The sequence below is a fragment of the Saccopteryx leptura genome, chromosome 3 (assembly GCF_036850995.1).
Source record: "Saccopteryx leptura isolate mSacLep1 chromosome 3, mSacLep1_pri_phased_curated, whole genome shotgun sequence".
In the NCBI taxonomy this organism is placed as follows: domain Eukaryota; kingdom Metazoa; phylum Chordata; class Mammalia; order Chiroptera; family Emballonuridae; genus Saccopteryx; species Saccopteryx leptura.
Genome location: NC_089505.1, coordinates 14,135,685 through 14,149,276, shown reverse-complemented (window position 1 = coordinate 14,149,276; position 13,592 = coordinate 14,135,685). Strand labels below are relative to the sequence as shown.

The 13,592-nt window shown below is 46.3% G+C and overlaps 1 protein-coding gene across 2 annotated transcripts in view; it reads right to left on the bottom strand.

The window, feature by feature from the left end:
• The window catches only part of SYNE1 (spectrin repeat containing nuclear envelope protein 1), a 446,717-nt gene that overhangs the window by 342,686 nt on the left and 90,439 nt on the right, over positions 1-13,592 (bottom strand). For both annotated transcript variants that reach the window (XM_066372972.1, XM_066372973.1), the window contains exons 3-4: positions 11,918-11,979; positions 723-818 (exon numbers count right to left, since the gene is read on the bottom strand). In XM_066372972.1, the coding sequence (XP_066229069.1) occupies positions 723-818; positions 11,918-11,979 (158 nt within the window). The remainder of the gene's footprint in view (positions 1-722; positions 819-11,917; positions 11,980-13,592) is intronic.

Here is a 13,592-nt window from a genome sequence, read left to right as displayed (position 1 = left end):
CTAGCGTGCTATACAACATTATGGAGGCTATTTCCTGAGCTCCTTTGCTAATTATCATGAACAGCATTTATAAATAGTTTATGTTTACAAACTACTTACTTCTCTACCACTCTGAAACCAAAAATAAAAGCCAGAAAAAAAATTTAATTATTTGAGTAGCGTAGAAAATAATCTTTTATAACTCACTGTTGTCAATGTTGATTTTACTTTGCTGGTTTCTCTGTGCATAAAGCAAATGATTCTGAACGTGCTGTTCTTGTGACAAGTGCCTTATGTTGGAGGATGTCCACAGCTTATGAAAAAAACACCGTGTTGACTGTAGCTTTTCAACAAACAACTATATTATTCCACCGGTAGAGCCCAACAATCCTTTCCCAATGGAAAGCAAACAAAGTGAGGTAGATGTTTCCATCTAAGCTTCTTGGGTACCACACAGATGTTCTCCTTACCCACAACTGACTGACTAGCGAAGTTCTCTGCTCTTTCTTCTGAGGTTGGCACAACTATATATGTTTTATTTAGTACAGCTGTGCAACAACAAGAACGGAACCATATTCCTTGCTCCCACACATGAATGACCAACTAGTGTTTCCTGTATATTACAAGCTACAAAAGACAAAAACGATCTTATGTGGCCCGAATCCCTGACACTCCCAACAATTTCACAGACTCCAATTCCACGGGAACAATTTGACGAGCCTGGTCACAGAAAAAACCCTTACCAGTTTCTGTCCCGACAGGACCTCCAGGAGAGCAAGCAGCTTCACACCATCTTTCATGTCTTCAAAAAGATCTTCTATCACCATTGGGGGTTTCCGCTGAGAAAAAAAAAAAAAAGAATAAATGCAGAAACTGCTTGTCTCTTTCTCCGTCATAGCTTTGCTATTCACTGTGGTGAAATTTGTAGGTAAAATTTCTAAAATACTCAGGTGATTTATTGTAGACATGACTAGCAATTACCTTTTGATAACTGTCAGGAGGAAAACAACCTTTTGCAATACACTGACCACTCAAAAGCTCTAGGAGACTACGCTGGGGCTTTCATACGCATGGCAGCATCTTTCTAGAAAGGGACTTTTGTTTTGACAAGGGTGGGATGGTGTGGAAGAAGGGAAGGGAAAGGGGCACTATCAGTGTGAAAGGTGGGAGACATTAAAGCAGGACCTCAAAGGGGAGCAGGAAGTGCCCCTGGTAAACTAGACTAGACTTCAGCTCACCGAGTAAGCCTATTTCTGGGCCTCACTCCAGGTGCTGTGCTGGCATAGCACATTCTCTGCCAGGTGACCTGTCGGCTCAGGGACCTGCTGTGGGGACACGGTCAGCGTGGCCACGGGCACAGCTTTCATCTCCTGCGGGTGAGCTGGCTACGTGCTGTCGCACAGGCTGGCAAGCCTCTCTCAGTGTGGCTCTGAACCCAGAGGATGGCACGTGCAAGAGGACAGACTGATCAGTGTGACTGCTGAAAAATAAGTCAAGGCCCACTTCCAATTCATGGGCGGTCTTTTCTTGTTTTTGAAAGTCATAAAAATACTTAAAACACCGGGGTTCATTAACCTTGAATTCAGGTCTCTCTTGGCTCAGAAGAAAGTAAAGAAGTGATGATGCTCACGTCAATGGTCAATGGAAGTTAAGGGTCCTCAGAATTCTCATAGAATAACAATATTTTTTTTATTTATCATTGGTTCGATCATTATGACTTTCTAATTCTGAGTCATGTTAAAAGTCTGATGCTGGCCTGACCACGCAGTGGCGCAGTGGATAGAGCGTCAGACTGGGATGCAGAAGGACCCAGGTTCGAGACCCTGAGGTCACCAGCTTGAGCGCAGGCTCATCTGGTTTTAGCAAAAGTTCACCGGCTTGAGCCCAAGGTCGCTGGCTCGAGCAAGGGGTTACTCAGTTTGCTGAAGGCCCGCGGTCAAGGCATATATGAGAAAGCAATCAATGAACAACTAAAGTGTTGCTATGTGCAGCGAAAAACTAATGATTGATGCTTCTCATCTCTCCGTTCCTGTCTGTCTGTCCCTATCTATCCCTCTCTCTGACTCTCTCTCTGTCTCTGTAAAAAAAAAAAAAAAAAGTTTGATGCTGGATTACTGACTTTCTTTTTATTTATTTATTTGTTATTTATTTATATATGTATTATTTCAGAGAGACAGACAGAAAGGGAAAGGGAGAGAGGGCATGTCTTTATTTGAAATGTGCAGGGTTTGAGCAACCCAGGTTGGCTGAGGTAACCCCTTTCTGTCCAGTTAGCATTTCCCTCCATGCCCTGAGGAACCCAGAATATTTTTAATACATCTCACTTCTTAGCATCGAAAAACAATTTCATTCACTTGCAACAAAATAAAGCACAAATGATGTGCGTGTGTCTCTTTTGTAATTCTGTGTGAGTCCTCTGCTGGGTGTAACAATTTATATTTCAGTGCTCACCCACTCCCGCTCCCTAAGATTCATACAAGTGAGAATGTGCATTTTTAGGGAAACCTGATTGCGTTTGATTTGAGAAGATGTGTTGAGCACTGGATATTGGGAAATGAAGGTGAAAAGAGCTTAGTATTATAAAGAAATAATTAAACACATACACACAAAACTTTTAAAATAAATAAATTGATGAGAGCCATTTTGCACTGACAAGTGTATGCTTATATATCCAAAATTTTAAAAATGTAAGTAGATTAAGATATTTGTATTACTTTTAACTTTGTATTAATATGGCAATCGTATGCACATCAACAAGGCAAGAGCAGCTTCGGCTGTTAGACTGCCACCAGTAGTGTAGACGAGCACCACCAGCCTACCTTGAAACATGAGTGGCAATCATCACTTACCAGCAGATATGCACACATCTGCTAGAATCTGTGAGTCCCTAGTGACAAATTCCACGTAGGCATCAAGGAGATGTACAGCTTGAAAGATTTAGGCTTTAGCAAAGGAAAGGACACAATTACCTTTCCCATGCCAGGTGCGTCATTGACCATCAATACTTTTAGTCTCAGAACATTTGGGCAGTCTAAATGCTTTGTCTCCTTAAAGAAGGAGCTCTCACAACATTGTCTGATACACACATACACACACACACACACACACACACACACATTGCTATAGCATTTTACTTTAAAATGGTAAATACATATCTGAGGATTTAAAATGTGTCATTGTTAGACAACTAGTGATACCAGTAAAACTGAGCTAGAAAAGGTGTAAAGGGACAGCAGAGGGCGCAGATAACTCTTCCTCCAGTTGAGACACCCCCCCTGTTGAGCACGGGCAGGACTGCTGGAAATGACACAGCCACAGCCTGAGATAGTCCCAAAGGTGAGGACAGCAGTCCCAAGGCAAGGGCTGCTCCTCGAGGCGCATTCTGTGCACCTTGAAACCTGTGTACACCCAAGGACCCATCACTTCTAGAGCCGGACAAACCACTGCCCCTGGTTTATATAAGTTTTAATTTCACAGGCTAAGAGACAGTGTATGGGAAAAAAATCCCATCCCGGGACCAGTCTAGAATGTCTGCCTGCCCTGATGGTTATCTGATGGGTGGGAGCAAAGCTAAACAACAGGAGCAGAGAGAGTGGGAAGAGAAGAGGGGTGGACAGGCAGATGTGGCGCAATTCACCTCCCCAGGGGCTGGCAAACAGCCCGCGGCACTGAGCTTCGGAAAAACACCAAAGTAGCCTCAGCCCAGACAGGTAAAATCACGATTCTAACCGCTGACAGTAGCCAAATAAAACTAATTCAATATCTAAAAGGTTTTTTTTTTCTCCTGTTATTTAGAAAATCAAATTAGATTTTCCCAATAACTCCAGAAACAAGGCGAAGTAATTTAAAACTTTTATGTGTAACCTGTTTTTCTTTCTCTCCCTTTATAAAAGCACTATTGTGATTATTTTCCACCTCCACTTGGCCAAAGTGAGAAGGTAGTTCCCGTTCTTTCTTGTTTCCTATGACAGATAGCATAATCATTTCCACTTCCTCAATTACTTAATTCAATTCCAAATATCCCAAAGGCAGTAACTGCCCTCCAGCCCAACTTTAAATAGGTTTGGAACACTCTGCTCTTAACCACTTTCACGTGTAATACAATTCTCACCATATCATATGTGTAAAAGAAGCATATTCCTCAAGTTATTTGATTCAGTACAAAATTGGGGTTGTCCTTTACCTCTTTTTTTTTTTTTTTTTTTTTCCAAATCCCATAGCTGGTCCATCAACAAAGCTTATTGGCTTTATTTTCAAAACTCATCCAGAATGCAACCACTTCACACCACATCCACTGCTTGCTTTGGTTCCAGACACTGGTCTCTTGCCTGGATGACTTCAACAAGAACACTCTCCATCCCTGGACACTTTCATTCTGCCCTCAGCAGAACAGCTTACTTGCCTCTCTACTATGCATCTCCCTCTGATTAGGATATAAGCGTCATATGGCAGGGTTACTGTTGGTCAAATAAGTTTGTAAATATGATATATATGTTTGCTCACTTATATCAATAGTTTGCATTGGGTATGAGGGACAGGCTGTAAGCAGGCAGGGTGGTTATAGCCTAAGACTTAGTTTTAAGACTAAGCTTTTCCCCACACCCTTAACTGTTGCACAAGAGGGGGTGGTGCACTCTCCTGAGGAATCCCATTATGCCTCAGATATGTGACTTTGTATCAGAGACTTCCTTGTTTGTATATTGGATTAAAGGTTTTAATTTCTACACTATAAAATGGGGCAGAGGAGCCCATGCTGGGGGAGAGCAGAGAAAGGCCACGTGGAGGAGAGGAGAAGCAGCCAAGATGGCAGAGTGCTGAAGGAGAAAGAAGCCAGTTTGTGCAGAGTTTGTGCAGAGAGAAGGAGATGGGGAATAGAGGTAAATAAGGCTGGTGAGGTAGACACCTTTGATTCTAGGAAACTTGGAATAGTCAGTGACTTTGGGAGCCCTGAATGGAAAAGGAAGTGGTTTCCCACTGTGTTTATTTCTTGCCCACCAGGTGCAAGCTAGGATTAAAGCTAATGGCCCACCAGTTCATGGCCCCGTTGTTTCATTACCGTCTGTCCGAATCAAATGCAAACCTGTATGGGCCAGGTGGCTGTGATGGTGGCCGTGGCTACTGGCTTTACAGTTACTTTTTCTGTGTTGTTCACTGCTATCTACTTGGTACCTAGGATACTAATGAGCATATAAACAGCATGTTAAAATACTTACTGAGTGTACAAATAAGTAAAATATATTTCTAAAAGAAGAAACTTTGACAGATATTACCAAAATGTGTATTAATCTGCATAAACTTTGCTAGAACTGTATCTATGTTATAAGTAAATTAATATATTCTGTTAATAAATGAATGATTGCTATTTATTTTGAAGTAATAATTTTCCTTTGTAATCTTTTACTTATATATTTGGAAATAACTAATTTATCAGTATGCTGAGTATTATCATGCTAATATAGCTTTAGAAAAACAAAGAGCCTGACCAGGCGGTGGCGCAGTGGACAGAGCGTCGGACTGGGATGCGGAGGACCCGGGTTCAAGACCCCGAGGTCGCCAGCCTGAGCATGGGCTCATTTGGTTTGAGCAAAGCTCACCAGCTTGGACCCAAGGTCTCTGGCCTGAGCAAGGGGTTACTCAGTCTGCTGAAGGCCCACGATCAAGGCACATATGAGAAAGCAATCAATGAACAACTAAAGTGTCACAACAAAGAATTGATGCTTCTCATCTCTCTCTGTTCCTATCTGTCCCTCTCTCTGACTCTGAAAAAAAAAAAAGAAAAACAAAGAAAGAAGGGTTTTGGGGGTGAATTATTACATTTCCCTTTCCTTCTTTGCTTCTTTTTCTCCTCATCTTAGTTCATTCATGATCCTACCAAAGGGTATACAGGAAACAGATGGGAGGAAAATTCGGTCTGAAAGTGTTTCCATGTTATCTTTTAGCACTGTTAGTGGAAAGACGGTGAAGAAGAACTGTTGGGCAGATAAAATGTATTATGCTCACTTTGTTAAAGAGGCCGTCACCCAGGTGATATTAATGTGTGTTGGGGATCGTTGTAGCCTGGGGCTTGGTTTTGGGATTAAGCCTTTCCCACCCTTTTTGATGTGGGGTGGTACAATCCAATCATGCCTCAGAGAAGTGACTTTGTATTAGAGACTTCCCTGTTTTGTATATTGGATTAGAGGTTGTGAAGCTACAATATAAAATGGGGGCAGAATGAGAGTTTGCGCTCTTGGTTTCTGGGATGATTAGCATGAGAGAGCAGAGGGAGCAGAGCAGAGAGCAGAAAGAGGCCATGTGGCCAGGAGAAGCAGCCAAGATGGCGGAGTGCTGAGTGAGAGGCCAGTTTGTGCAGTTTGACGCTGGAGAAGGAAGGAGATGGGGAACAGAGGTGAATAAGTCTGGTGAGCTAGAAACCTTTGATTCTAGGAAACTCGGATAAGTCAGTGGCTTTGTGAGCACTGAATGTGAGTGGGTTTTTGTTGGGCAGATAAAATATATTATGCTCACTTTGTTAAAGTGGCGCTGCCCACGTGGAGGCCATTGCCCAGGTGATATTAATGTGTGTTGGGGGCAGGCAGGATCGTTGTAGCCTGGGCTTGGTTTTGGGATTAAGCCTTTCCCACCCGTTTTGGTGTGGGGTGGTACAACCCAATCATGCCTCAGAGAAGTGACTTTGTATTAGAGACTTCCCTATTTTGTATATTGGATTAAAGGTTGTGAAGCTACACTATAAAATGGGGGCAGAACGAGAGCTTGCTCTCTTGGTTCCTGGGATGATTAACATGAGAGAGCAGAGGGAGCAGAGCAGAGAGCAGAAGGAGGCTACGTGGAGGAGGCCAGGAGAAGCAGCCAAGATGGTGGAGTGCTGAGTGAGATACCAGTTTGTGTAGAGTTTGTATCTGGGATAAGGAAGGAGATGGGGAACTGAGGAGAATAAAGCTGGTGAGCTAGAAACCTTTGATTCTAGGAAACTCGGATAAGTCAGTACCTTTGTGAGCACTGAATGTGAGTGGGTTTTGGAACCCAGTGTGTATGTTTTTACTTGCCCACCGGGTGCAAGCTAGAATTAAAGACTATGGCTCATCAGTTTTTGGCTCCGTTGTTTCTTTACCGACTGTCTGAATCCAATGCGAACCTGCATGGGCCAGGCGGCTGTTGTGATAGTGGCCCTGGCCCTGGCTTCTGGCTTTACAGTTTTGGAACCCAGAGTGTATTTTTACTTGCCCACCGGGTGCAAGCTAGGATTAAAGACTATGGCCCACCAGTTTGTGGCTCCATTGTTTCTTTACCGACTGTCCGAATCCAATGCGAACCTGCATGAGCCGGGCTGCTCTGATGGTGGCCCTGGCCTTGGCTCCTGGCTCTACAAGAACGCAGCCCCCAAAGTGATATTATAAGACTATGAAAGTGTCAATAAAAGTCATTATTAGCTTGGGTTATTAAAAAAAAAACCATGGAAAATCAGAAGTGTTCCTTTTAAAGAACTGTATGCATCTAACTTGATATTAAAACAAAATGTGCTCTTAGTAGAACCTAATATTGGTTGAATTGTGCCCCCCCCAAGACGTGAAAATTTTAATTCCCAGTACCTCAGAATATACTCTTATTGGAATATAGAATTTTTACAGAAGTTAAAATGAGGTCATCAGGATGGGTCTTAATCCAATAGGTCTAGTGTCCTTATATAAAGGGGAAATTTGGACAGAAATACAGATGCAGAGGCAGGGAATGAACTAATGCAGTGAACCAAGGCATGTCACGTAACGCAAGACACCACCAGAAGCCAGGCAGGGACAGGTGGGAGTCTACAGTCTCGGAGGGAGTGTGGCTGGTTAGCTTCGAGAATGTGACATAGTAAATGTAACACCTAGTGTGTGGCGCTTTGTTATGGCAGCCTTAGCAGACTGTACAAACTTTAACTAATGTTTTGTGAAGCTTTTCTTCTTTAGTTCTTCTAAAAAGTGAGGAAATGCTCATATCATGCCTTGATTTTGAACTTGCAGACTCTGAAACTGTGAGAAATAAATGTCTGCAGTTGAAGTGCCCCAGACCATGATCTCTTGTTTCAGTGGCCCAAGTTGACAAATGCTGGGGCTAACTAAATTGGTTCAGTATTTACTGGGTGCAATAAATAAACCAGATTCAATTTGACCCAACAAATTACAGGACGGCAGATGCTTTCAAAGCGGACAGCAATTACAACCTCATCCTTGGGCAGGTTGGTTCTCAGCCATAGGACAAGCCATTGGCCTTGGTTATTTAATAAGCAAAAATAAAGAGGAAAAGTTGACTTCAAGAACCTCTGGAGGATAAGAAAAAATCATGAAACAAATCAAGCTGTTTCTTTGTGAATTATTTTTCTCGTGGGAAATATTTTTATTCTAAGCATGTCTTTGTTCTTCACTGTAAGTGAAGACCTGTTGTCAGGGGAGATATCTGTTTGTTGTTGACAAGTTATCAGAAGCCAAGGAACAAAGGTTTAGATGCTGTTTTAATGGGAGATGCAGCATAACATATGCTTCTGCGGAGCCTAGCTGACTGAGTGTGTGTGCATGTGCACACTTGTGTGCATGCATGTGCTTGTTGTCATGTCTACAAGGTGCTAGAGTGATGAGACCAAGAGTATTGTAGCATTTCAGAATGGCTTTGGGAGCAAGCCTTCTCACAGAGACAGCAGGGAAAGTGACACATGTCCTGGTCCAGAAGCTGAGTCAAAAATATGAAGTTGAGGCCCTGGCAGGTTGGCTCAGTGGTAGAGCGTCGGCCTGGCGTGCGGGAGTCCCGGGTTCGATCCCCGGCCAGGGCACACAGGAGAAGCACCCATCTGCTTCTCCACCCCTCCTCCTCTCCTTCCTCTCTGTCTCTTTCTTCCCCTCCTGCAACCAAGGCTCAATTGGAGCAAAGATGGCCCAGGCGCTGAGGATGGCTCTGTGGCCTCTGCCTCAGGCGCTAGAATGGCTCTGGTTGCAACAGAGCGATGCCCCAGATGGGCAGAGCATCGCCCCCTGGTGGGCATGCCGGGTGGATCCCGGTCGGGAGCATGCGGGGGAGTCTGTCTGACTGCCTCCCCCATTTCCAACTTCAGAAAAATACAAAAAAATATGAAGTTGACTTTGTTTCTGTTGCAAGTGAGATGTTATTCTCAGCATTAAGTGAGCAGCAGTCTGCAGTGCTTCCATTTTAATTTGGGTGCATATGCAAATGAGACCTCAATGAGACTCTGAAGCCTAGGATGTGCATGTGCTTTTATAAGGACAGAATACAGACAGAAAAGGAGATAAAAATGAGGATAAAAATGGAAGTGGGGAGATGGAGATGGAAATGTTGGGTAGTCTTGTAACAGTGGAGCAGATAGGATGAGAGAGTTAGAGACAGTACAGGCATGGGAGAGAGGCAGAAGAATGAGAACGAAATAGGGCTGGAAACAGAAACTGCCCTGGCCAGACAGCTCAGTTGGTAAGAGTCATTGCGGTTCAATCCCTGGTTAGGGCACACATAGGAACAGATAAATGTTCTTGTTTCTTTCTTGCTCTTTCTCTGCCTCTCTCTAAAATCAATAAAGTGAACAGTAAAAGTAAAAAGAAATAGAAACTCACAAAGGGTGGACAGTGGGCAAAGGCTGTGGAAGAGAGAGATGGGTAGGGGATCATGTTCAGCTGCTGAGACAGATGAAGGTATTAACGTAGACTCTATGGCTATTCTAAAACTATTAACAGCCAAGGAAGGGTATGGGTTCAGATTTGATTTTTCAAATGTTTCTGAAATACTAGTAAGTCAGAAAAGGAAAATGTTCTCCAATGGATCTGTGAGTTCGGGCTGTGATGGGCAGGACACTACGACGTCAGTATAAATAAGTCCAGGATAACAAGTGTCAGTGTCATTGTTCTGCTTCCATTTTCAGTTTTCAAGATGATCCAGGGAAAGAAAAAGTCCCATGTACAGAGGAGAAAAAAAAAAAAAAGAACAAAAATGTTCGAGAATATTAAGGTGATAACAGAGCAGCGGTGGAGGTCATAATTTTCTGGGTCTTTCAAAATAATACTATAGTTGCAAAAACGTACAAAGTAGAGAAAACACGTGGACTTTAGATTTATGTCTGGATTAAAATCTCAGCAGCACCAATTTATAAAGGTGAATGCTATAAAATAACCCACGTCCAGCACTTAGCACAGTGCCAAAAACTCAGCATTCCTTGTTTATCCCCCAGTGATGTCTTCACTGTTATAACAAAATCAAGAAGGATATAGAATCTTTGATGTTATTTATTTTTTTTTTTTTCATTTTTCTGAAGCTGGAAACAGGGAGAGACAGTCAGACAGACTCCCGCATGCGCCCGACCGGGATCCACCCGGCACGCCCACCAGGGGGCGACGCTCTGCCCACCAGGGGGCGATGCTCTGCCCATCCTGGGCGTCGCCATATTGCGACCAGAGCCACTCTAGCGCCTGGGGCAGAGGCCACAGAGCCATCCCCAGCGCCCGGGCCATCTTTGCTCCAATGGAGCCTCGGCTGCGGGAGGGGAAGAGAGAGACAGAGAGGAAAGCGCGGCGGAGGGGTGGAGAAGCAAATGGGCGCTTCTCCTGTGTGCCCTGGCCGGGAATCGAACCCGGGTCCTCCGCACGCTAGGCCGACGCTCTACCGCTGAGCCGACCGGCCAGGGCTTTGTTGTTATTTTTATCAAACACTTTTGTATGGTACTCAGCACTGTGCTTAGAGCTATTAGGATTTATAAAGAAATTCCAAGAATTAACACATACCTAAAAAACTTCACAAGCTTGTTGGGAAACTGAGATAGGAAACGGTACAAAATAATTTAGGACACGTTGAGCTTCACCTGTGCCGCAGGTTCTGGACCAGTGCTGAGATTTCAGATGTCACTGCACCAGAGGCAGGAAACCAGGGAAAGTAGGGGGAGGGCCCTGGGGGAGGGGTGCAGGGGGAGGGCCCTGCGGGCCCTGCAGCAGGGGTGCAGGGGGAGGGCCCTGCGGGAGGGGTGCAGGGGGCAGGCCCTGTCGCAGGGGTGCAGGGGGAGGGCCCTGGGGGAAGGGTGCAGGGGGAGGGCCCTGCGGGAGGGGTACAGGGGGCAGGCCCTGGGGGAAGGGTGCAGTGGGAGGGCCCTGCTGCAGGGGGCAGGGGGAGGGCTCTGCGGGAGGGGTACAGGGGGCGGGCCCTGCGGCAGGGGTGCAGGAGGAGGGCCCTGGAGGAAGGGTGCAGGGGGAGGGCCCTGTGGCAGGGGTGCAGGGGGAGGGCCCTGGGGGAAGGGTGCAGGGGGAGGGCCCTGCAGGAGCGGAGCAGGGGGCGGGCCCTGCGGCAGGGGGAGGGCCCTGGGGGAAGGGTGCAGGGGGAGGGCCCTGAGGGAGGGGTGCAGGGAACTGCTAACATTCTTGGCGCCTTTGCTAGGGGAGAGGTGCAGTGCACTGTCTCACACGTGGTCTGACACGACTTCACGAATGAGAGAGGCGTGACTATGCAGTCAAGGGAGGACTTAGATATTTCTATGGGAACTAGCAGGGGCGAGGTCACAAAGCAGTCTGGAAGAGACCAGAAAAAAAAAAGATTTATAAGGCCTATTCCAAGAGCCAGTTTTCACTCGACTATGTAAAGGAACCTGAAACAAGGATAAAAACAGTGATATGAAAACCCAGCTCCAACCCTCCTTTTCATAGAGCTATACACATTAGTACCGAACTCGCTGGATGAATATTTCATCAGGATTCCTGGAACTGAAAGGAAGTAACTGATCTGGACACCAGCTATCTTTCCATTTCTCCCCAGAGGCAATGTGAGCACATGCTATCCGTAGGTGACAGTTCAACTGATAAGATTAACAGTGTCGTTGATTAGTAATTGCTACCACAGGAAGCAGCATTCCTTTATACTATTATTATGATTTATTTTCTCAGACTCGGTAAACAGAGCTCTGGGTAATTGCTTTTACCTGGGCAAGATGCGAGTTGATCCATTTTGTGAAAGTGCGTTTCTGCACTATCTCTTGCTCATCTAGAAGGAAAAAAAATCTAATTAGATACGACAGTATGTCATAAAGTTAGGTTACAAAAAAAAAATTCATAGTTACACAACTATAGAAGTAATCATAGATTATCTTATCTTCTAATTGATTTTTACCAATGATTGCTTTAAAAAGAGCCAGTACAGTGTCTAGTACATGAATCTATTAAACCAGTGGTCCCCAACCCCTAGGCGGCGGACCGGTACCGGTCCGTGGGCCATTTGGTACCGGTCCACAGAGAAAGAATAAATAACTTACATTATTTCCGTTTTATTTACATTTAAGTCTGAACGATGTTTTATTTTTTTTTTTATAAATTTTTATTAATTTTGATGGAGTTACATCCATCTAAGATTCACTCTTGACACTTGTCTTGTAGTTTTTACGCCGGTCACATAATTTTATTTTGTGCATTTATCCGTCCCACCTTAAAGGCCGGTCCGTGAAAATATTTTCTGACATTAAACCGGTCTGTGGCCCAAAAAAGGTTGGGGACCACTGTATTAGACTATGTCTTTGAGAATTATCAGCAAATGTTTTAAAAATTACAATATGTTAGCCCTATGTTTACTTTCACTCACTTATTGAAAGTCTGCTGAACAAAAAAGCTGTTTGGAAAAAGTTCACTGAGACCAACTAGGTGCCAAGTTGGATGCTAGATGCACAGGGAGACAGAAGGATGAACAGCACAGCACCTCCGCCAGGAAACACCTGGAGGCGGAGCCCGACAGGCAAGGGCATCGGCAGATGCTCTGCTCCTGCAGGGCCGTCCCCCTGCACCCTTCCCCCAGGGCCCTCCCCCTGCACCCCTGCCACAGGGCCCTCCCCCTGCAACCTTCCTCCAGGGCCCTCCTCCTGCACCCCTGCCACAGGGCCCTCCTCCTGCACCCCTGCCGCAGGGCCCGCCCCCTGTACCCCTCCCGCAGAGCCCTCCCCCTGCACCCCTCCCCCAGGGCCCTCCCCCTGCCCCCTGCAGCAGGGCCCTCCCACTGCACCCCTGCCGCAGGGCCCTCCCCCTGCAGGGCCCTCCCCTTGCACCCTTCCTCCAGGGCCCACCCCCTGTACCCCTCCCGCAGGGCCTGCCCCCTGTACCCCTCCCGCAGGGCCCGCCCCCTGCAACCTTCCTCCAGGGCCCTCCTCCTGCACCCCTGCCACAGGGCCCTCCTCCTGCACCCCTGCCGCAGGGCCCGCCCCCTGTACCCCTCCCCCAGGGCCCTCCCCCTGCCCCCTGCAGCAGGGCCCTCCCACTGCACCCCTGCCGCAGGGCCCTCCCCCTGCACCCCTCCCCCAGGGCCCTCCCCCTGCAGGGCCCTCCCCTTGCACCCTTCCTCCAGGGCCCACCCCCTGTACCCCTCCCGCAGGGCCTTCGTCCCGCACCCCTCCCCCAGCCCCCTGCAGAGGGTCACACAGCAATGCAGCAAACGGGAGCTGTACACAGAAGGCACTCAGAGACTCCTTCCCAGCAGGGAGAACCGGCGAACTCTCTCCTGGGTGGCCTCCAAAGTTTCTACCTTGTGGAGGCCACACCCTCATGTGGGCAGACTGAAGACAGAGCCCCTGATTTTCTTTTATCACTAGAATGAGGCAAAGGTGATGGGACGCC